The sequence below is a fragment of the Amyelois transitella genome, chromosome 5 (genome assembly GCF_032362555.1).
Source record: "Amyelois transitella isolate CPQ chromosome 5, ilAmyTran1.1, whole genome shotgun sequence".
Lineage (NCBI taxonomy): Eukaryota > Metazoa > Arthropoda > Insecta > Lepidoptera > Pyralidae > Amyelois > Amyelois transitella.
Window position 1 is genome coordinate 4079890 of NC_083508.1, and position 23245 is coordinate 4103134.

At 35.8% G+C, this 23245-nt stretch overlaps 4 protein-coding genes across 8 annotated transcripts in view; 1 reads left to right on the forward strand and 3 right to left on the reverse strand.

Annotated features, from left to right (window-relative positions):
- LOC106138052 (CAP-Gly domain-containing linker protein 1) overlaps positions 1-13903 on the reverse strand; it is a 49359-nt gene extending 35456 nt beyond the window's left edge. For 4 of the 5 annotated variants that reach the window (XM_013339106.2, XM_013339089.2, XM_013339081.2 and 1 more), the window contains exon 1: positions 12961-13903. In XM_013339106.2, coding sequence (XP_013194560.2) covers positions 12961-13198 — 238 coding nt within the window. In that variant the 5' untranslated portion in view covers positions 13199-13903. The remainder of the gene's footprint in view (positions 1-12960) is intronic. The other variant, XM_013339073.2, reaches the window with a different exon arrangement.
- A 278-nt stretch (positions 13904-14181) lies between these two features.
- On the forward strand, positions 14182-17703 carry LOC106138092 (protein pelota). Its single transcript, XM_013339140.2, has 7 exons — positions 14182-14357; positions 14454-14697; positions 14916-15170; positions 15475-15697; positions 15850-16042; positions 16468-16574; positions 17032-17703. The coding sequence occupies exons 1-7, from the start codon at positions 14317-14319 to the stop codon at positions 17124-17126; spliced, it is 1158 nt and encodes a 385-aa protein (XP_013194594.2). The 5' UTR covers positions 14182-14316; the 3' UTR covers positions 17127-17703.
- On the reverse strand, positions 17517-20828 carry LOC106138087 (pescadillo homolog). Its single transcript, XM_013339127.2, has 6 exons — positions 20664-20828; positions 20343-20576; positions 19707-20078; positions 18842-19565; positions 18065-18267; positions 17517-17822 (listed from the first exon to the last, which is right to left on the reverse strand). The coding sequence occupies exons 1-6, from the start codon at positions 20685-20687 to the stop codon at positions 17547-17549; spliced, it is 1833 nt and encodes a 610-aa protein (XP_013194581.2). The 5' UTR covers positions 20688-20828; the 3' UTR covers positions 17517-17546.
- Positions 20829-21071: 243 nt separating this feature from the next.
- LOC106137975 (uncharacterized) lies at positions 21072-21818 on the reverse strand. The gene has a single exon (XM_013338943.2). The coding sequence runs from the start codon at positions 21816-21818 to the stop codon at positions 21072-21074; it is 747 nt and encodes a 248-aa protein (XP_013194397.2).
- Positions 21819-23245: the final 1427 nt, after the last annotated feature.

Here is a 23245-nt window from a genome sequence, read left to right on the forward strand (position 1 = left end):
TTTACATCGACATAGAGTCCATGCAGTATTGTTTGCTATGCCGTTCATGTTACTATCGCAGGGAAGTTCCGTTTCTGAGAGAAATAATAAATAGGCGAGGACAATGCGACGTCTTGTGCTCATTCTCCAGGGGCAAGGTTTTGCCGAGGCATGATTACTTGACATTTCTTCGAATGACATCGTTAGTAAGTCAAGCTAGCATCATGTGTAGAAAGTTTTTGGATACTTAACTTTTTGTTCGGTCATCCACCGTCACTATCAAACCAGAACAAAACATAGTTGTAATTGTAATGGATCAACCTGTAGTTAGTGCCAAGTAGTTTCTAGGGGTATGATTATCTGCTGCTTTTGCATTTAATGATTAGTATATTATCTTCTTCATCGCTAATATTTGTTTTTTTTTTCGGTAAATTTATTCTTCTCGAAAATATATCAACAATCTTATATATCAAAATGTTATTTAAATATGGCAAAATTACGAATTTTAGAAATAAATTTTCTAATTTAAAAATAAAAAATCTTATGATGACCTAGTGAAAGAGATTTCTTGTTGACACCGCTTTATGAAGTCGGTCGGCGGCCCCTCGAGGGTGTGGAATGGAATACTTGAGGTTGAAATGGCAAGGCGTGTGATGAAAGGAACTCATACTTGGTCAAGGGGTATTCACAACTAAGTTCTTAGCTTTTTTTTCTACAAATCATTAAAGTACAGATAATAAATTCGAAGCCACGACTTTATAAAGTATAGAGTCGTCAAATAAATGATGACTGAACACGGAATAAACATGAAAGCAATAGTAACTAAGAAAATTACAGTTTTTGTTATTAAAGCAAAAAAAAGGAAATCTCAAATAAAATGTATAAGTCAGAATTTGATCCACAAGTGAAAATTAAATATGTACGTATTAACGTTATATTAATACATACATACATACATACATAAAATCACGCCTCTTTCCCGGAGGGGTAGGCAGAGACTACCTCTTTCCACTTGCCACGATCTCTGCATACTTCTTTCGCTTCGTCCACATTCATAACTCTCTTCATACAAGCTCGGCGGTTTCGGGTACTTTTGACCTGACCCTTTACCAGGACGTCCTTAATTTGATCAAGATACGTTCGTCTAGGTCTTCCCACTCCGACCTTTCCCTCCACACTCTCCTTGTATATCTGCTTAGTCAACCTGCTTTCATTCATCCTCTCCACATGACCGAACCATCTTAACATACCCTTTTCTATTCCTGTAACTACATCTTCTTTCACATCACAACATTCCCTTATCACGCTGTTCCTTATCCTGTCACTCAATTTCACACCCATCATACTCCTTAACGCTCTCATTTCCACTGCATTTATTCTGCTTTCATGCTTCTTTTGCCATACCCAACTTTCACTCCCATACATTAATGTCGGGACCAACACGCCCCTGTGCACAGCCAGTCGAGCCTTTTTGGATAGTTTCTCACTGCTCATAAAGGCATGCAAAGCTCCATTCACCATGTTCCCCGCGTTCACTCTCCTTTCAATATCACTATCATACTTGCCATCTGATGTAAACTTTGATCCTAGATATACAAACTCTTTCACTTGCTCCACTTTTTCTCCTCCAATCAAAATATTACATGCTGTCATTTCTTTCTCCATTTCAAAAACCAGTGTTTTAGTTTTACTTACGTTCACTTTCATTCCTTTCTCTTTTAAAGCTTCATGCATACAGTTTACCATCTCCTGTAACTCCTCCGCTGATGACGCCAGTATAACCTGATCGTCGGTATAGAGCAGACATTTGACGAGTAACTCATTCATCCTTAATCCACTTTTAGACTCTTTCAAATCTGTCAAACAGCTATCCATAAATAGGTTGAACAGCCACGGTGACGCAACACATCCTTGCCTAACGCCTTTCTCAATCTTAAACCACTCAGTGTGCGCTCCGTTTATCCTGACACAAGCACTCGAATCCTCATATAAGGATTTCAGTGCTCGTATTAAGAGACTGCTCACCCCATGCATAGAAAGTGCTGACCACAATTCATTCCTCTCAACTCTGTCATAGGCCTTTTCCAGATCTACGAATGTGCAATAGACTTTTTGACTCTTGGCCAAAAACTTTTCGGCTATGCACCGCAAGGAAAAGACCTGATCAGTACATCCCATTCCCTTTCGAAATCCCGCTTGAGCATCCCATATTATATTAATACATCTATTCGATATATTCTTATTTATATAACGTTTATTATTTATTTTTCCAGACTCAATATAACCTTTAGTTCACACAAAGTTATGAGAACCGCATTACAATGACTTGACACACTGCGGAGGAAATCTCCGCTTTTGGAACATCAAAACAAATGAATGCCGTAAGTGTTCTGTTTGCACATACCACAGAACTAGTCACGTATATAATTAATTGTTGACATTTGACATAATGCCGGGGCAATGACCGATATATCGGACTCAGAGGTTGGAATCCAAACAATCTTGGACTTGGAGTTGGCGGAAGGCACGTCCTGGCGTAGCCGTTCGTGCTCTTTCTAAGTTGATGAGTGTTGGCAGTATAGGGTCGGCATCGATTGGTAATCAGGTTTGTTATTTGATCCCTTAAAGGTAAAGTTTTAGTTTTAAAGTTTTGTTTGAATACGAACAGAACTAAATGCGGCAACAAAGTTAATAAAGGAAGAGGTTTTCGAGCAAAACAAACCTGTTCATAAGTGAAATAGAAAAACGTACCTTGAATAGGGAGCAAATAACGCAAACACTCAAATCAAATATTTGTGGTTTACTACAGTTATCCCCTGTCACCCCCCAGATTATTTCGTTACTAATAACTTTGAAACAGCACATACCCAAAATGGTTTAAAATTCAAGGTGATGTCACTTTACTATCCAACATTGACATTTCGTGAACGTGACTTCAATGTTTACAGTATTTTGTTTTTCTCTATCGACTGTACATAAATTTAGCGGTCTAATTTCGTATCTGCAATAAACTGAAAGGTTGTTTTTATTTTTTTTTTGACTAATTAATATAATGCACTAGTCTATTAGCATAAAAGTTGAATTGCTCCAAATAAGAAATGATTCCCGACCCGAAAATTATCAACGTTGAAAGAATTGTAATTAAATAGAGCAATAAAAAAAAATACCATGAGATTAGCTCACGGCGACGAAGTGTGACCGCGACGATATCCTGCTGCCGTGCAAAACAAAAAAGCTATTTTTATCAACGCTTGACGGCTTAAAAAACCTGTCTGCGCAATGCGCATAAATTGCGAACTTAATGACAAAAATTTATTTGAATCATCGAGTACAGCGATACAATCAATATTTAACTCCCAAAGGGAATGGGAACTAGTTTCTAATATTTATTTGTTTCTGGAAGAAAGAAGCATTCGCAGCGCCGGCTTGGAATGTGGATGATCATAAAATGGAAGTTGAAGAAATAACAGTCTGCAAGCTAGCAAAGCTGCATGCCTAGCCACTGGCGCTAGGTTAATTCGTCCGAACTGGATGTAAGACGAATGTGTTACGAGTCGGCCATATCCTTTGTATTACCAAATCCGACCCTGTACTCAACACTGAATCACTCTCGATTGATCTCGATTCTCAAAATATGATGTCACCATATTATTCTCACACGTGTTGTTATAACCAGTGCTATCCTTCGTGGTTTACGCTAATATTTCACAACACGAAGAGTACAATGTTGTTTCACACTTGCAATGGACATCGGCGGAGCAGAACACTTTCCAGTGAAGATTTCAACATACTAGAGTTACAGGAATATCAGATCACGTTGGTTCGAAGAAAGAGCAGGATGTTGGCGACATTTATGCGATTGAGTTACATCAGATGTAGACGTATTTAGGTGTATATATTATACAAGTCTTGGGCTAATGACCATTTGAACTGGTTTATAGATGTGATTTTGTTGTGCAGTATTTTACTATCAATGACTAATCCACGATTAAACTCTCTTCGACATCAAAACGTAATTTTACGTAAAGGATAGATAAGACTCTTGAGGATAGCATGATACATGCTGTAACATGAACAAAATTTTTGCAGTCTGCTTCTTTCGTGAATCCCTGCTATTGACGTTGTCAAGTATGTAAATGGTGACCTGACAGACTTCAACATCTTCAGTTTTAGATTTTTAGTTTACTTGTAATTAAGAAACCTATGTAATTGTATGAAATGAGAGCGACTATTTTGAAAGGAAAATGTTGCTGATAATGGAATGTTAATAGACTTAATGGTTTCATTAAATTCCACGAAATACTTAAAATAGCCTCATGAATAAAACGATGTTTTCGATGTTAACTGCACTTTGCGTCATATCATCAAAGTATCATTGCCATCACTGATCTGAATGATAAACCTCATTCGCAAGCAGCATAGCAAATTTTCATAGCTTTGTTTATAACCGAGACGTGACCAGGTTTCGTATTACAGTAAATTTTACAAGGAAAGCCTTCCTTTATACGTATTAATGTCTTAATACATTTGAACAATAATCGTGATCACAATTTGAGAGATTGGGCCACGATATGCGATTTGAAAAGGAATCCAATATCAACAAAAATTACAAATGTACCTACATGGTAGCTGACGATATTAAAAATGTAAACACCGTAAAACCCCACATAATTGACACTGTCTGTCACGCTTGTGAGTCACGTTCTAGGCAGGAGTCTATACTAAATAATTTTGTACCACTTTACTATGTTGGTTTGTATGCGGAGATTTAATTGCATATGCTCGTATGTTCGACATCCACAAATCCCAAATTAGTTGGCGGTCTTGCAGTACAATGACCTTCATCTCACTGATTTTCCACAATCAAAGGCTGTTTTCTTTCTCAAGTGTAATATTTTAATTTTTTTATCAGTTTCACTAATTCAACCCGTACTCGTATCCTGGATTGTTCAGCATACATTCAGAGAGTGATATCACTGACTTGACATTAATAATTCAACAGTCTCGAGGTGGCCTGGGACTCAGAGCAATGTCAGCACCGTCACAATTTTCTTTGAGGACATGAGCTATACGAATAAGTCTTATTTTCCTTCTTACGTCAGGATTGTTGTGCATTCTGTGCTCTTTCGACTATAGCAAGGATATTCTTTTTATTTGATGTTTACACAGTTGTGTATTAAACAGCTTTTGTGCGGGGCTTCGCTCACGTAGAAACCAGAATATAACAGCTAATAATACTCCTGAAGGTTTTGCCTGCCTCTGTACCTTCAATCGTCATCAAAATAGTTCTGAGGCTTAAAAAAGTTTTACATATAAAAAAAATATGAGGAAAGAATATGTTGAGAGTTTATTTCTACCACACTAAGTTACTCCTTTTTTTTCTGTAATATCTAACTTTACTATTATGTTAATTGAAATAACTTTTTACAAGTAGTGTTCTTAAAAATTGTAAGTACCACATAAGTATAATGTTGGCGCCTTAAAACTCTACGATTTTGATCATTATCTTATCTTTATCTCGAGTAGGTATTTGTTACAAACGATGATAGTGTTCGTGACATTTTTCTTAATTGGAGTACTTGACACACAAACAAAATAAGTTAATGACATGTTCAAAAAAAGAAGTAAGTTAATGATAAAAATTAACGTAATATTGTTATACATAACAATATTACGTTAATTTTTAGTATTGCCCAATAATGTGAAAAATAGATTTTACGCAAGATGTATGCTACTCAAATTCCGGCAAAAGTAACATTTTCTCGTTTTTAAAGGATTCATGAAATATTATAACACATAAAAAAATATTTAAAATATAAAAAAAAACACGATTCGAAATAAATCACCAATATTACTTGATTTTTGAGACTTTTAAGTAGATGTTAAAGTCTGATAAATTTAAGTTTAAATTCCTCTGTATTCATTTACCCCTATTATTTTCTTACTTTTAACTTTTAAGAGCACAATTCATTTCTAAGTAAATAACCGGATATAAATGCATCGCGATTTGCAACATTAATAAAGCCATCGGCTGCATGTGCACAATCAGTCAATTAGAATAAAATTATCTATCATTAAAGTTGATTCTGTAATTAATTTAATTAGAGACAACATTGACATTGGTGTGCCATTGTTATTAAATGTAATTGTTGGGAACACACGAACTGAACGACGAAACCGTGTCAGCCGAAGGCGATACCAAAGTTGTTATTGTTTGACTGTGTTACTACATGCACATAACAATTTAATTGTCACGACATCTCATCGGTCAGCTCTCACCAACAATACAACATCGAAGTCAGCCTGAGAGATTACCTCACTTGGTTTGGGATTAAAGTGACGAAAAAATTAGGAAATCTATTTGGCACTAGCAGATACCGCCATGGGGATTCTGAAATACTGTGAAATAGTGTGTCAGGTTCTAGAGAAAAAGCTGAAAGTGTACTCTATAACCCAAGTGTCTGTCTTCCTCTTTATACTAGATGAAACGTAAAAATATACTTAAGTATACAAATTTAACTTTGTTTGAAAATAACTCTACTATAAAATCCTTTTACCAATTAGAATTTCTTCTAAATTCACACGAATACTTATTAACTATCATGTAAATCTATAATATGTTACTTAACTAACAAGTCGTGGAATTTTTAGCAATGTTGCAATTGGGTATTTTGCCAGGACACGGAGTCAGAATTGGCCATATCCGCCGAACTCCGATGAAAAGGAATCCAAATTACCGTAACAACTTAAATGAGAAACGTTTTCTAATCATTAAAAGTTTGTGGTGCTTTAAGGTTTCACGATTTAAAATGCCAATTTTATAAATACAAAAGGTGCGGCCGCGTCGTTTCTATTCTATCTTGACATTTCGCGAGAATATCACTCGTTTCATTGAGCTGATGAATTGATCTTGGAATAGAATGTTCCTTCCACTCAAGGTCGGCAAGTTCGTGATTTAGGTGCAACGGTGGTGCAACCCATAGTGCATGGTAGCGAACAATCAGAATCGCCGTTTAAACAAACAAAATAATAACAGTATGACTGGCACTATGACGGAGGCACTCGATTGAATAATTTTCGTAATTCGTATATTAGCATTTTGTAATCACTTTGAACTTTTGCATGTCTACAGTTGCCCTCAGCTGAATTTGATCCGGGAGTAACATTTATTATGAAAGTTAGTTATATAAAACGTTAGAAATAACCTTTGAAGAAATTTGAATACTTATTAGTTTGTACCGTTTAACGCAATAAAGGTTTTTTGAAAGTAATACTTAGTTTTGGCACAATTGAACTGCAAAGTTGAATAGTAAGAGGCATAGAGCTGCAAGCTGTCCGACATGGCAATTGATGGACACAAGACACAATAACAAAGACGTTTTGAAAGCGCCAATAAAGAAGCACGAAGCGTTTCAACATGTCACCTTTAAAACTTTTCTCTAGGTCGTTTTGTCGCTCTGGATATTATTCACGGCATAGAATTAGCCACAATATGTTACTAAAATAGATTAGTTTTTACATACATACATATAATCACGTCTATATCCCTTGCGGTGTAGACAGAATCAATAGTCTCGAAAAGTCTGAAAGGCTACGATCAGCTGTAAGGCTTTATGATAAAATTGAGATTCAAATAGTGATAGGTTCCCAGCCCATCGCCTAAAAGAATAATCTCAAGTTTATAAGCCCATCCCTTAGTCGCTTTTAAGACATCCATGGGAACGAGACGGAGTGGTCTTATTCTTTTTTTGTTGGTGTCGGGAACCACACGGCACTACTTATTACGGATTAGTTTTTAGTGACTGTTATTGATCTTGTAAGTATAAGGAAATCAGCAGCGGTTTGGGCTTTGGGTTGTATCGAAGCTTTCAAAGTCTCTCTGAATGTACTCGAAAAGGATGTAAAAAGAAAATCATTAATTAATTAAAATGGTTCATTACTGACATAACTTATCATATCTTTGACACATACCTAATTACCATAATACTTACTCCAAATTTTCAACAAAAGCTAACATAAATTTTATACGGACGTATCGGATGCTGCGGATCTGCTGAAATCGACGAAGCAATTTGACGCTAACTATAAATCAAGTTCCCGAGCAATTTCATTTAATTGAGACATAAATAAATCAGTTATCTAAATAGGCAATCATGATCGCAAATTGTCAGCGAAAAGCTATTGGCTGGCTGTTTGGTATCGTGCGGGTGAGTCGCGAGCTTCGGTACAAAATCTTTTATATTTGTTTGGCGAGTTAAATGGCCGTGTATTTTTAAGGAGTAACCTAACATAAGAATTTTTATCTTCTTCAAATGCTGAAGAAATACAATGAAATTCAGCGGTTTTTAATGAATGTCAAGTTACATGCAAAAAATGTGGTAAGTACCATAATTGCATATTTACTTGACATTCCCGTTAGTAGCATATAAATCTCGAAACATGTTATAAATTTATCTGTAGAATCAAACTGTCAAGCACAGCAATATTGCATTTCACAGAACGATGACTGCGTGAATTGCATTTACATTGCATATTGCTCTTTTGAATTCATATTTGCCGTATTAGCAGCACGGTAATTTTAATGCCATGCTATGCCATGCCATGTGGATCCCGGCACCAATACAAAAAAGAATAGGATCACTCCATCTCTTTCCCATGGCTGTCGTAAAAGGCGACTAAGGGATAGGCTTATAAACTTGGGATTCTTCTTTTAGGCGATGGGCTAGCAACCTGACACTATTTGAATCTCAATTCTATCATTATGCCAAATAGCTGAACGTGGCCATTTAGTCTTCAAGACTGTTGGCTCTGTCTACCCCGCATGGGATATAGACGTGACCATATGTATGTATGTATGTAATTTTAATAACGAGTAAGTATGTTTATTTCAAATTTCTCTTTCCCAATGTATTTTACTTGAATAACGCAAATAAATAAATTTGTTGAAGGTTAGAACCAGATAATGAACCGGCCTGTGTGTACCTGTAGTAAAATAACCTCTTACATTATCGTATAATACACAACCAGACAGAAAAAGCCAATTACGTTCCCTTTACGACAGACGGGACTTTACAGTCGACTGATTCAACCACATGATTTAATTTAATCTCTTAATCTTATTACCGCTGGACAATGGCATGAAGATAATCGACCGCTCTTGGAGTCTCGAACTGAGACTCGGAGACTCAAAAGCTCTTGAGTCCCAAAATCGATATTGAAAGAATATCTATTAGGTATAGGTATTCTTTCAATATCAACAAGTACCTACTATTATTTGAATAAGTGTCTCAGCAAATATTGGTGAACCCTGTGACTTTCTTAATTATACGAAAATTTTGTTTCGAAGATAATCTTCTATAGATCCTAGAATTGACTGACTGACATATGAACGTACAGCTTAATCCTAGTAGAGAGATGTGCATTTAGAAAAGTTCCTGTGAGAACAAAAATGAACAAAATTTTTCATCATATGCAGGCATCTTTGTTTTATTAGGGAATTAATTTGTGTGTTTACTACAAACAACGTAACTTATTACAAAAAATAAAATACGTAGGTGCAACATCACTACAAGATCAAAATTTAATTTTGTATATGTATTGTATAGGCATACTTGACTGTAAACTAAGGAATTACGAATTTGAAAAAGGCGCTTGTTACGACTCGTACTGCTAAACTAGGTATTCAACTCGGCACTAGTGGAGCGCTGCCGAGAGAAAGTATTCCGAACAATGAAAGACGAATTTAAGTCATGACGCGACCAAAACACGAAAATGCTTTTTTCGGCGTCCATTTCACATTTACTGACATCGTAAACACAGTGCGGAAACCACTAATCCTGGAAATTGCTTGTTACTTTTACGACGATTTTAATTTATTACCAATTGGGGATTCGGTTTAGAGCCTCTTAATTGTTTTAACGATAACATATCTAGCTAGGAACTGATCTCAGATTGTACTATATAGATGACTTGGCCTTTTTTAAAACTAATTGCCTTATATCTAACAGTTTAGTAAATTACATACAGAAGAGCTACAATTTTGTACGCGCTATATACCTATGCCATTTTCTCCCGTTGCACGTCTCTGTACACACACATCTACATATAATCTCAAAAGAATCAAGTCAGATGCGAAATTCTAATTTCTACAACTAATAGATAAAAACGTAAATCATAAGTTTATTCCCAGGAGGATGATAAGTTAATCAGTCAGTTTCTCCTTTTTGTGGGGTTTTGGGTATCTGTTTTATATACGTACGTAGGAAATATGTACCACCATTAGAACTTTACATTTACATACATACAATCATCTATATTCCTTACGGGGTAGACAGAGCCAACAATCTTGAGAAGGCTGAAAGGCCACGTTCAGCTGTTTGGCTCAATAATAAAATTGGGATTCAAATACTGACAGGTTGATAGCCCATCGCCTAACTCTTTTATTAAGTAATAGAGAACTCCATTTGTCGTAACCGTCGTAGAAAACTTCTGGTAGTTCCGTTTTTAAATTTTCAGCATTTAAAAAAATTAATTTTTTTATCGATTGATTTATCTTAATATCTATTGATTTAAGCTTCAAAGCTGGGCCTGGTTTTATAAAACTATGTAAATTAATAGAGCGATCAAGTGTTCAACCTCTTCCTGGTAACGGTACCTTCGTACAACACGTTATTGTATTAACCGTTAACTGAAGGTTATCATTGACTTAAAACGTTTTTGTTGGATCCCATTATGAATATAAAAACAATACTTCTAACTGTTTTAAAACGTTCACTTTTACAAACTGGTTCGGCAATCGCCTGAATTGTTCTTATTTTTTGTATTAGGACTATTTATTATTCATGCGTTTATTAACATGTACTGTGTATGTATGTACATGTAAATAATAAAACGGAATACATACTTACAAATAATAATAATTTCAAGGTTCTTTCAGAGCCCTATAAAAAAGGGATGGCAAAAGACCCATGTAGGTTATTACTTAAATCTCAATGTTTCATGATGTAGGTATATAAACTTACAAATATTATAAAGAGGTAAAGTTCGTAACTTTGATTATTTGTTTGTTTCTAAGGGCTAATATTCCGAGAATCTTCTTAAGATTAGCCCATGAAATTACATCGTTAAAGGTACATTTATATCTCCGGGTGTAAACTATGTATTTACTTTGGTAGAAGACTGTCGGGCCGCTAGTTAATTATATAACTAAAAAAATTAAGTAGGTACGATGATTAGGTAAATTCTATGAATCATTACTTTTACTCAAGAGGAGAAATCTATTACGGTCATAACTGGCGCTGACATTAAACAGAGCGTCCAACCAACCAACATCATCCGTTCCATTAGTATAGATAATTTAGTGTCAGGTGAAGTGAAAATCGTAGTCGGCAGCGCAGGCGCAGCACCGACGCTGACCAAACGAAAACAAAAGAAACGACCCGGCATTAACTCTCACTTTTAAATTCCTTAAGGTGTAACTACCTACCTAATAGAAGTTAGGTGTTTTGAATATCAGAATTACGTATGTGCAGTACGTGCGACCGAATCTATTCCATCATTAAGCCATCCAGCAAGTGGTCTTTTCGACACTGTTGCTCAGTTATGGTACAACATCCTATGGAGTTGGACTTGTTATCCTGAGGAAGGAACGATACAGCGAAACGCACCCGGCACATTGGGTTTGGGGCTCCACGGAATAGATTAATTTTACGTGAGCGGAAACTGTGAGACATGACATGACGAGACCCCACTCTACGCCTCTACAGATTATCCGCCTATTACAATTATTATTGCGTGATAACAGAAAATTAGAATTCCGGGATACCGGTTTTCTATCCGCCAGTTTCAAGGTCACAAATTAGATACGTATGTTTATGAGTATTATTTACATGTTTGACAACATTTCGAGGTATTAGGTTGATGTCACTAGCGGCGTCGACGTGCACCTCATCGATATAAACGAACATGACGTTATTTGCATGTTTATAAACTTGTCTCAATTGCGACCTAGAGTTTGTTACTATAAACACGAAATTATTAGTAGCATTCCAAGGAGAGTGCAAAACCAAAGAAATAATCTTCTTTAAGGAACTCAAAAACTCTGAAACATGCTCTTGGCAGCACTCATAGTCCATAAGGCATTTATGATGTCCTCTGCTTTTAATTACATGATAACAGTTAGGCCAAAACATCTTCGAGGTTTAAGATAGCACTATGTAAACAAAGGAGGTATAGTTCAGCAGACGATTTCATGTTTTTAATCTAGTTCCTTATGACGAGTTTTTCTTCATGGTTATGATGAGGCATTAATAAGGCGTAATTTGTTCAATTAATCTCAAATGGCTGCATCACCGTGCGGCGTTATCGCGATGCGCACCTTTTGTAACTGGGACAAACACAGCCATTGCAACATGCGTAAGACACATGTGCAAATCATAATGAGGAAATTTGATCTTGAAACAGCATAGTGTTACACTATGATAACAATACAGTATGATAAAAATATAGCCAGCAACATATGATCAATGGATATAGGTAGCTTAAGGATAGTTGTCAAGATGATAATGAACTAAATTCATCTAAAGGTTGTCTTATACTTTAAAATCCCGCAGATTTGTAAGTACTTTGTTAAAATTGTCCAAGAGTTAAGAACCCTAATGGTCTTGCAAGTGGCTTAAACTTTATTGAAGATAATCGAATTGACTGAGCAAATAGCTAAAGTCAAATCTATCAACAATCTAATACAACTTGACTCTGCTGACTTGATGTTTTGAACTCTGCCTTTAATTAGAATTGCTATGAACAATATGATGACAAAATCCAATTAGATAATTTAAATGACAACAGCGACTAATAATAAGACAACATGGAATACATAAAATGAATTGTCAATTGCAGTTTGTGTAACTGTATTCAGTTAGCCTCAAATTGAATATGTACCTTAAAATTCTGAAAATAAATAGTAATTTCAAAACTACTTACCAGTTCTCGGAGAAATAGGGATGGCAGGTTTTGGTGCACTGTTGGAGCAGAGCCTCCCAATTTTAGTTGGAGGTTTCAGGCCAGACGGCTTTGGAAGTGATGATGGCCTTGTTGAGTCAGGTTTGGAAGAAGCTGCGGCTGTGCTGGTTGTTGATAAGTTTTCAGATGATGTTGAAGATGCAGGGGCTGGAGGTGGTGGCGCGGCGTTCGCCGGAGTAAATTCTTGATTTTCACTCATTTTTATTCACTTAATAAGCACTTCACTTTGTTTATTTTTTTTTCTTTATGAAACCATTATAATACTGAAATTGGGAGATTGATCTTATAAAAATTGCTAGGTACCTACGCGTTTTTCATCGTTTGACTAATAAACTAAAAATATCGCAAGTTCCCGCGCAGTAGGACGCAAAATCTGGATCACGGCCAATGCGAATCTTAGTAAATAATAACTTCAAACACATTGAAAATCGTATCTTGTTTTTTAAATAAAATTATATCTGCACGTGTGCTTAATTTGTCGTGTTATATGTGTAATAGAAACAAAACACATCACACATAAAAAAATATTTAGACACGAAAAATTAAGAAGATACCATGTTTGAACAATCTAATAAATAGAAAATAACGGCATACCTTCAGGAAATGGAGCACAAAAAGTGCTACCCACTAAAGAAAAACTGGTGAGATTTTTACCGCTCGTCACGACCAGCTGAGCTTGACAATAATGTTATCACTATCACTACTATCACACTTGCACCATGACTATTTTTGAAAATCCTTGTACACATAAAAGTTTGTAAACTGCAGTCATTTATGTAGCATGAAAGCTAACAACTAGGCACCGAACACGCAACGAAAAATAATTCGTTATTACAACGCAAAGCAAGCAAATACAATCGCGCTTGTTCTTTCATCTTCAATTTCATCACATTTCAATTTCACAAAACATCGCATCAAAATTTGCGTTTTGTTCTTAATATTGATAAGCATATGTTTTAAAATTATTCACGGTGCCATTTATTTGTATAAGTAAAAATAATATGTTTTCTATTTATTTACTAATTATATAAATAAATTTGTACGTAATTTTAGACTTTTATCTTATTTTGGTGTATTTATTATTCTTTACTTCCAATCTGACGATAAGAAAATAAAACGCTTAAATAAAAGTGACAGCGCAGCTCCACAATACGTAAACTCCTTGCTGTCTTGAGATTTATCTGTCAGTGTCATGATATGTCAAATAAAAAAAAATGGTTAAGTAGTTTAGCTGCATGTTATGTTTGATGGTGAAAAATTATAAAATATTTTTATCATGGTTTTAAAATAATAGCTTGATTTCTAGTTTCTGAGAAGATGAAGCTGGTTTTTAAAAACATCGAGAAAGATGGCTGTGGGTGAGTAACATTAATTTGTTAACAGTTCTTTTTTTGGAGCAGCGGAAACATAAGGAAAGACACTATCAAAATACTAATTATCTCTTTATTGTTTAGGAGTATTGGGCTTATTCCTGAAGAGCCGGAGGATATGTGGCACGCATACAACCTCATTGCTGAAGGTGATGCGGTGACGGCATCGACAGTACGTAAAGTACAGACGGAATCTTCCACAGGATCTTCTACGAGTAACAGAGTGAGAACTACACTCACAATACGAGTGGAAAACATCGACTTCGATACACAAGCATGCATGTTGCGACTAAAAGGCCGGAACATTGTAGAAAACCAGTATGTTAAGGTAAGACAGTTAGATTTGGTTTGGATGGTAAAAGTGGAATAGCTTTTAGATACTTTATTATAAGACTATTACTAAATCTAGGATTGTGGTCAGAACCTATGGTGTAATTAGGAGAGCTATTGATGTTTAAAACAAATATTCGCATTTGAATAAAAATTCCTTCTTTTCAAACTTCACCAAATCATAATAGAGTCAGTCTATTGAATTGTTCTTTCCAGATGGGAGCATATCACACTCTGGACTTGGAATTGAATCGAAAATTTACTTTGCAAAAGACACTATGGGATTCAGTAGCATTAGAAAGGGTGGACATGGCGTGTGATCCAGCTGCTAATGCTGATGTTGCCGCTGTGGTGATGCAAGAGGGCCTGGCACACGTGTGTCTTATCACACCCTCAATGACATTGGTTAGGTCTAAAATAGACATCACAATACCAAGGAAAAGGAAGGGGTTTGTACAGCAACATGAAAAGGTAAATGTAATATTTTTGATTGACTCCTAAATAATTTGATATACATATAGAACCTTTATAATTTTGTTTCTTGTGTTTATCAGTCTCGATGTTTTCTGTGTACATGTGTAAATAAATAAATAATTTGCAGTTTGTTGGAATCTCTTTGTGTGATAGAAACTCTGGACTATATTATTTTTTTTTTTATTGGAAGAAGATTTTTTTCAACCAGTTACAGCTATGACATTAGAGAATTAGTGTTGATCTGTTTATTGTATTTATAAATAAGAACACATATCTTTAACTTATTTAATTTTTCTTTCAGGGTTTGAACAAATTCTATGATGCTGTAATGCAAGGAATCCTTAGACATGTAGATTTCAGTATTGTAAAATGTGTGATAATAGCATCTCCTGGGTTTGTCAAAGACCAGTTCTTTGATTATATGATGCAGCAGGCCATAAAGACAGATAATAAATTGCTAATGGAAAATAAAGGAAAGTTCCTGTTGGCAAAGGCTTCCTCAGGATTCAAGCATTCTTTAAAAGGTATAATAAAGATATTATTATATTGTAATTGGTGCAGAAATTTATACCTTGTAAAAACATCTACTGTAAGTATCAAAGATAAACAAGTCCATTCAATTATTCACCCACAATATCTTTCTTTGAAATTTTGTAATAAAAAAGTTTTGTTTCAGAGGTCCTTCAAGATCCTGCAGTGATTTCCAAAATCTCCGACACAAAGGCTTCTAGTGAAGTGAAGTTACTTGAAAGTTTCTACACCATGCTCCAGCTGGAGCCGGCTAAAGCATTCTATGGGAAGAAACATGTTGAACGAGCCAATGAGGCCATGGCTATAGAGACTCTTATGATATCTGATAAACTTTTCAGGTATATCTATTTGCTATTAATTAATAAAAAATCATCATTATTATCATTAACCATTAAATGGTGGAACCACTCCATATCTTTCCCATGGATGTTGTATGTGGCAATTAAGGGCTAACTAAGGCTGAGGCTAACAAACTTGGAATTCTTCTTGTTGGTGATGTGCTAGGTGCTAGCAACATGTCATAATTTGAATTTCAATGTCATTGATAACCAATCTGATTCCAACAATATGGCTGAACATGTCCTTGTAGTCTCAAGACTGTTGGCTGTGTCTATCTACATATTTATACTTTTGTAGCTGGTTGAGGTCAGAGTCTTTTCGACTTTTTGCTTTGTATTCCCCAATAAGGGATATGATATGTGTGTACTAACCATAAATCAACTAGTATAACACTAAGATATTGAATAATAAAACAATTTTTCAGGTGCCAAGATGTACAGCAAAGAAAAGAGTATGTGGCTCTCGTGGATTCGGTGCGAGAAAATGGTGGTGATGTTAGGATATTTTCCAGTATGCATGTTTCTGGCGAACGTGAGTATGGCAAAAACAGTTTTATGATATTTAATTATATCCAGGCTCTGACTACACTTTTATTAATTCTTACATGATGAACGCGATAAAAATGGCGCGTGTCATGCTACTTCCCCCGTAGCATGACACGCGCGTTAAAAACCTTTTTTTTTTATTACGGTGTGAAACGAAACAATGCTAGTTTCTCGCGCGATATTAACGGCATCGCGTGTGCCATGCTATGAGGGCGAAATATAAAAAGACAATGCATGCATAAGTATACATATTTTTTTAATTGCTTATTTATATTAGACAAAAAAAAGAACATTGGAAACCGGAATACTTCTGTCCCATGTGTATTTTCCGATTGTTATAAGAATATAGCACTCTTGTATACTTAAATATTTTTAACCCTGAACATGACTAATGTCTGTATACTGAATACTGTCATTGAATTGATGAAAAAAACTTGTTTCAGAACTGGATCAGCTTACTGGAATAGCAGCTATTCTCAGATTCCCCATGCCAGAGCTTGAGGACAGCGACGCAGAAGACGACAGTGATTCAGACTAATTAGTTAATAACTTTTATTAAAGAGAACCACTCCTCTTTTTTAATTTCTAGAACCTAAGTGTAACAAAAACTTTCCTAAAACCGCGTCAAAATCGGTTCAGCGGAACGCAGGATATTCACAGACAAACATGCAGGTCAAAATGAAACTACTTTTTATTTGAAGGCGGTTTAAGCAAATCATAGTAAAATAAAGATTATGTGTTTCCCAGAACGTTGGTTGCCCATTAAATGTAAATAGTTATGTTAAATATCATATTAAATGAAATGCTATTCCTCTCTATTATTTTAATTATGTAGTACAAGTATCCATTTCTGCAAGAATAGCTTTAAACTATCTGTTGACCATATTGTTGTACTGTATATATAAATACTTAGACAAATAAAACATTTTGTTTTCATAAATGCAACATTTATTTTCATTTACGCAGAAGCGGCTTCAATGGCTTGCATTCTTTGTTTCTTTTTCTCATTCTTTTTTTCAACCTTAGCCTTCTCGTCATGAAGGCGCCTCTTCTTTCTGAGCAGCCATATTTCCTTCTTACGTTGTTCCCGCCCAGCCTTCATGCTCTTGTAGAGGTTCCTGTGCTTCTTACGCACAAGTTTTTCCCTCAATCGGAATGCCTGTTTATCTTCAATTTCCTTTTGGTATGGATGTTCCTTGTAAGTTACACCAGTGGAAACTGCCATTGCCTTTTTCTGAAATGTTAATAAATAAAATTATAATTAGTCCTTGTTGTATGCTTGCCTGCTGCACGCACTTTGACACGGTAATAGAAGTTACCGTGGGTCAACCCACAGGTAAATAGTGAATTAAATTACATAAAATTACGCCTGATTCCAGGTAGGTAGGTGGAGACCACATCTGTCTACTTGCCATGATACCAAGATACTTAATTAAATTCTCTCTGTTAATCATACTTTCAGCAAAAAAAAAATACCTTCTCCTTAGCGAGTTTCTTTTTCTCCGGATCTATTTCATCGTCATCCTGCTCGTCTTCCGAAGGAGAGTCTTGTTCCACTTCCTCCTGGTACTGCCTTGTCAGGGCAGCTTCAGCATCACTTTCCTCAGCAGAGTCCTGCTCTTTTTCCTCATCATCTTCGTCACTGGCCTCTTCGATGTCGCTGCCCTCTTCTTCATCATCTGTAATAACAGTGCCATTCATTAGTATTACTTTTAATATCATAACTGTCATGAGTCATAAGATGCCATTATCCTATGTTACTTAAATTGTACTTGTTTCCAAATAAAATATTTTTCATTTTTATTTTTCAACTTTGAATAAGATTTATGCCATTAGTTCATCAAATCAAATTGTCTTATTGTTAATTCATCCAACCATGTCTTTTTTTCTTAAAGAAATTGTTAGTATGCCTTACTACGCAGGGGTAGTAGGGCATACTAACAATTAGCCTATGCTGGGAATCGTCCCAGCATTGGCTTACTGTAGTGATTGCCAAGAAGTTCGAAAAATAAAAATCTATTTGTTACTGACTTTCATCTGATTATAGGCATGCAGAAGTATAGTTTTTTTTTGATACTGTTGATATATTATTGTACATCAAGGAAAATAAGAATAAAACTTAAAATAAAGAGAAATTCAGTATAAGAGCACTACTTATTTCTAGAGAAATTTCTTCCAGCAGGCTCACGACAGGAAAGTGTAAAGAAAGGCATTGGCTTAATGTCCATTAAAATATTGTATCCTACTACTTACTTAGAGGTTTGAAGTCAGGATCATTTAGAGCTCTTTGTTCTGGTGGTATGTACACTTGGTCCTTGATTTTATCAACAAATGGTGACAGATGTGGAGGCAGTACAGCTCCCATCAAGTACTTGTTAATCGGAAGCAGGGTTCTAGCATTGACACTGTCAAATACCCATTGTGGCTGGACATAATACCTAGAGAGGTACTGTTTCTCCATACTGGGACGGTCAACAATCTGGTACGTAATAGATTCATCTGACTCGTCAAATGTGGCACCAACAAAATGGTCACGGTCCCAAGAGACTTCACCGCCGAAGCACCTGATAATAAAGACCAAGGGTTCTCGTGGGACTTCTCTGTTGATGAAAAACTTGAGCCCTTTGAACATTGTCTTTAGTTTCTTCACTTTCTCTGCTTCCAGTTTTGCTTCTTCCAACTTTTTTGGGTCTTCATCTTCAGTGTTGAAAATGTCCAATTCAGGTAATTCCTCAGCATCATTAGATCCTTCGACTTTGGTGAGGGGTAAGTTCATGGCAGCTATTCTCTCCGAAACATAAGCCTGTTCATCTATAAGGTCTTTGTCATTATTTGCAGAGAAAGCTGCAGTAAGCTTCGGAGGGTAAACCAGATTCAGAGAATGATATAACTTGAAATTTACGAAACCAAGCATCATTGTGTAGAATTCAACAAATGTTGACATGATCTTGAAGTCTACCTCATCTTTGCTTTGAGGCTGAAAAAAAAAACAATGGAATTTTTAAACAGGTTTTGAAATATTACTAATATTGTTATGTTTCTAGGGTCATTTATTGTTGATTGTAATTTCTACAGTATAATTTTTAAACTTAAAGCTATGATTTGTGCAAAAAATTACCTGGAAAGCAAAATGATGTGGCACTATCCATGTGATTGTCTGACCTTCCAGTTCAACTTGGTAGTAGTAGCCTTTCACTGATATAAATACTTTACGGAGTGCTTTTGCTGCAATTACAGCATGCATGAACTCCACTGTCAACCTTCGGCAGAGCATGGACTGATCACGAGGTACTTTTTTCAGTGATGGGAAAGTACTGAATAAGAAGCAGAGAGTAAGGCAATCATCCAAGTCTCGTAATGCATCCACAAATGTTGGATACCTTTCCTTCACAATATGATCAATATTGATTTCAGGGTAGTCACGGAAATACTTCCTCATTAAACCATATCTCTTCATAGACCTGGCTTTGCGGATCTTTTGTTGATAAACCTATAACAGACAATAACAGTATAAATATTTATTAAATTTTGACTGAGGGGTACAGTAAAATTGTGGCATCACAACCTAAAAATACATTTTTACTAGTGTGTATTCATATTATGCTATAGTATTGTACTTAAGGTCATTTTGTACATAGTGCATTAAGAGAAGAGAGAAACTTGAGTGCCTTTAAGACAATGTACTTTATTTATGTACTCAAGTTCCCCTTTAAAATACTTGTTTAGTAAACAAATCATTGATTCACAAAAATACCTTGAGTTCACGAAGTTTCCATATTATAGGCTCATGTAATAAAAATTTGATATCTTTTGTGTGGTATAATGTTTTTATGCCGCCTGCTCCTTTTTGAGCGCGTTTGCGGTTCCTAGGTTCCCTGGGGTAAATTCCTTTGAGAATACATATTCGTCGGAAGTCTTTGAGTGTTAGTTGTAATTTCTTTAGAGCGGCTTTTCTAGTCATAAATTGTGCTCCTTCTCCAGAGGAATACTGAAATAAATTATTTTCATGGTTAGAACTGGGCACGAAACACGTGTTTAGCAAAATTGTATATATTTTTAGGAAGTGGTTACTCACCTTCTTCTTTTTCTTAGATACCATTTTGTGTTTTTATTATTAATCTAAGAAAATTATTAAATCGATTAAATATGGTTAATTTGTCTTTAAAATAATAATTATCTTCTAGCTTTTGAGGGAATTTACGAAGAAAGAAAGAACTTCCTCGCTCGTGTCACTTGTCACTGTCAGTGGCTGGATTTTTACACTTCGATTGACATAAACAGTGAGATCTACATTTTTCTATCTAGCTAATGGCAAAGACATTCACTAGTTCTTGACTTAGGTATTTGAACATGGTAATAAAAATGTGGGAAAATAAAATCAAATAAAATATAATGTATTGCATTTTATTATGAACTTAATTCTATGAAATAAATAATTAAAATTACATTTTGGCAACGGGCTCTACAGAATTTTATTATTATCTTATTCGTTATCAATGACTGTGGCGCTTGTTGTAGTGGATGGCGTAGCTGCAACTGCAGCAGCTTGGCCCCACATGCTGGGGTCTACCATCACGTATTGTACAGGATATGCGTATGGCCACATGGAAGGAGATTGGGAAGTAGTAGCAGTATTGGATTCGTCATTAGTTCCAACGGCGCTGGCAGCTACACTAGCATTTTCTTTGAAGGCGTTCAAAAGTTCTGCATAAGCCGACATCATTTGCGGGTAAAAGTACTGAAGGGGATGATATTGTGGTACACCTGCTGCTAAAGCTGCATCGGGGTTACGTGGAGTTAGTGATTCCGTGTTTGTTTGGGCTGAATTTGGAGTTGGTATACCGTAGGAATAAGGAACCACAGCGTTGCCGTCTGTATTACCTTGGACAGGATAAGCGTAGGCATATTGCAGAGGAGCGTTGACTACTGCCCGCTTCTGAGTGTTGATTGGGTCATCAGTTATGGCATTTGGGTTGTAACCAATAGGCAATGCTTGATGTGCCGGTGCGGTTGCTGGTAGAAAACCGACGGGTTGGTCTGTGAGCCACTGTGATTTGACACCGCTGTCTTCTGAGGCCGCGACGTACAAGTCCCCTGTGGTTCCGTCTACAGATGGTTTCACGTAAAGTCCATGCACTGGTTGAAGCTTATTAGGAGTATTCCTATAAGCCACATGGCCTTTAACAAAAGTGAGCGCTGTAAGGAGTACCAGTCCTGAGCACTTGACCATTTTGTGATGATGTCTAGTTACAGATACATGCTTGAAATCAATTTCGACGAGTTTTTATATCAATCTGTTTCGTATGTATCGAGGCAGATAAAATTATCTTAATGTAATGATGAAACGAATTCAGCACGTCTTGGACTAAAATTGGTTATCTACACGTTTTTAAAGAAATTAAAGATAGGTACCTAACAACTATCTATACGAGATAAAAAGTGATACAAATTCAAAAAGAAATGCTAATTGGAATCGAAAATCCAACATGTTCGCCATCCTGACATTACCCGATCGGAGCAGGAGAGTTATAGTTTGTTTGTCGGGATGTTATGACAAAAGCAAAATGTAGTAAGTTCCTCATCATTAAAATAAAATATACTAAGGTATCTGTTGCCTTTTTATTTTCGTTTGGGTATTTCATCTTCCCGCGAGGGAAAACGGGATGGTGTAACCATGGTTAGGTGCTCCTGCCAAGGTTTCGGTGATCAGGCATGAACCGCTTCCTGTAATAACTTAACTTACCTAATGCAGGATTTCGGAGACCGTACAACTTCAGTCTTCTCTCCAGAGAGGTGAAGTCGGAACTGGAACTATCGCAACAAAGATGAAATTTAACAGTGCGTGATTTTCTACATCGCTTTTCTGAAACACCTCCTTTTAAAATTGTATTTATTTATTTATATATTGCAGTTTATAATAAAAACATTTGCATTTAAATTAACCCCCTAATGTATGTAATAGGTGTTACGTCATTATTATAGTCAGTCTAAGTCATGAAATTACTACCTTACCATAGTATACTACCGGTTGACTGGAAGAAATCCCTTCATGGGATAAGTCCGCCATTGCAAGTGATTTATTTCTTTTATAACTATGTACAATTTCTTGTAACTGTGTAAATTTCTGTGCAATAAAGATATTATAAACAAAGAAAAAAATCTTAGTAGGTAGTAAAAAAGTGAATTTCAATCAGTATATTCCACATGAGTCGTACCAAATATATTATTATGTGTGATGATGAAAATTCAATAACAATAAAATCTCAAATAGCATAACGCTTTCTATCGATATTACAAATCATGTTTTTGGTGAAAAATGTAGGCATCATTTTTCATACACTTTTTTTCTACGCTAGTATCATATCATACAGAACTTCAATATGTACAAGAGCCAATGAGGAATTCTCCTTGTGTGGATGGAAGTGTCCCTCGACGTGCGTGAACATGAGATTGATAAACATACATAACGTGAGGTGCCCTACAACATGGGGGTGCAGGGTCGGTTGCAGGTGTTCAGCTGGGTTCCTCCGGGATGAATATACCAAGCAATGTGTTCCGGCGGCGGAATGTCCAGGTATGAATAGAATCTCATTGTGTCCGTTATGACAAGTTGATAAAAGGAGTTCTTAATAGCGATTTATCAATTAGGCACACCTA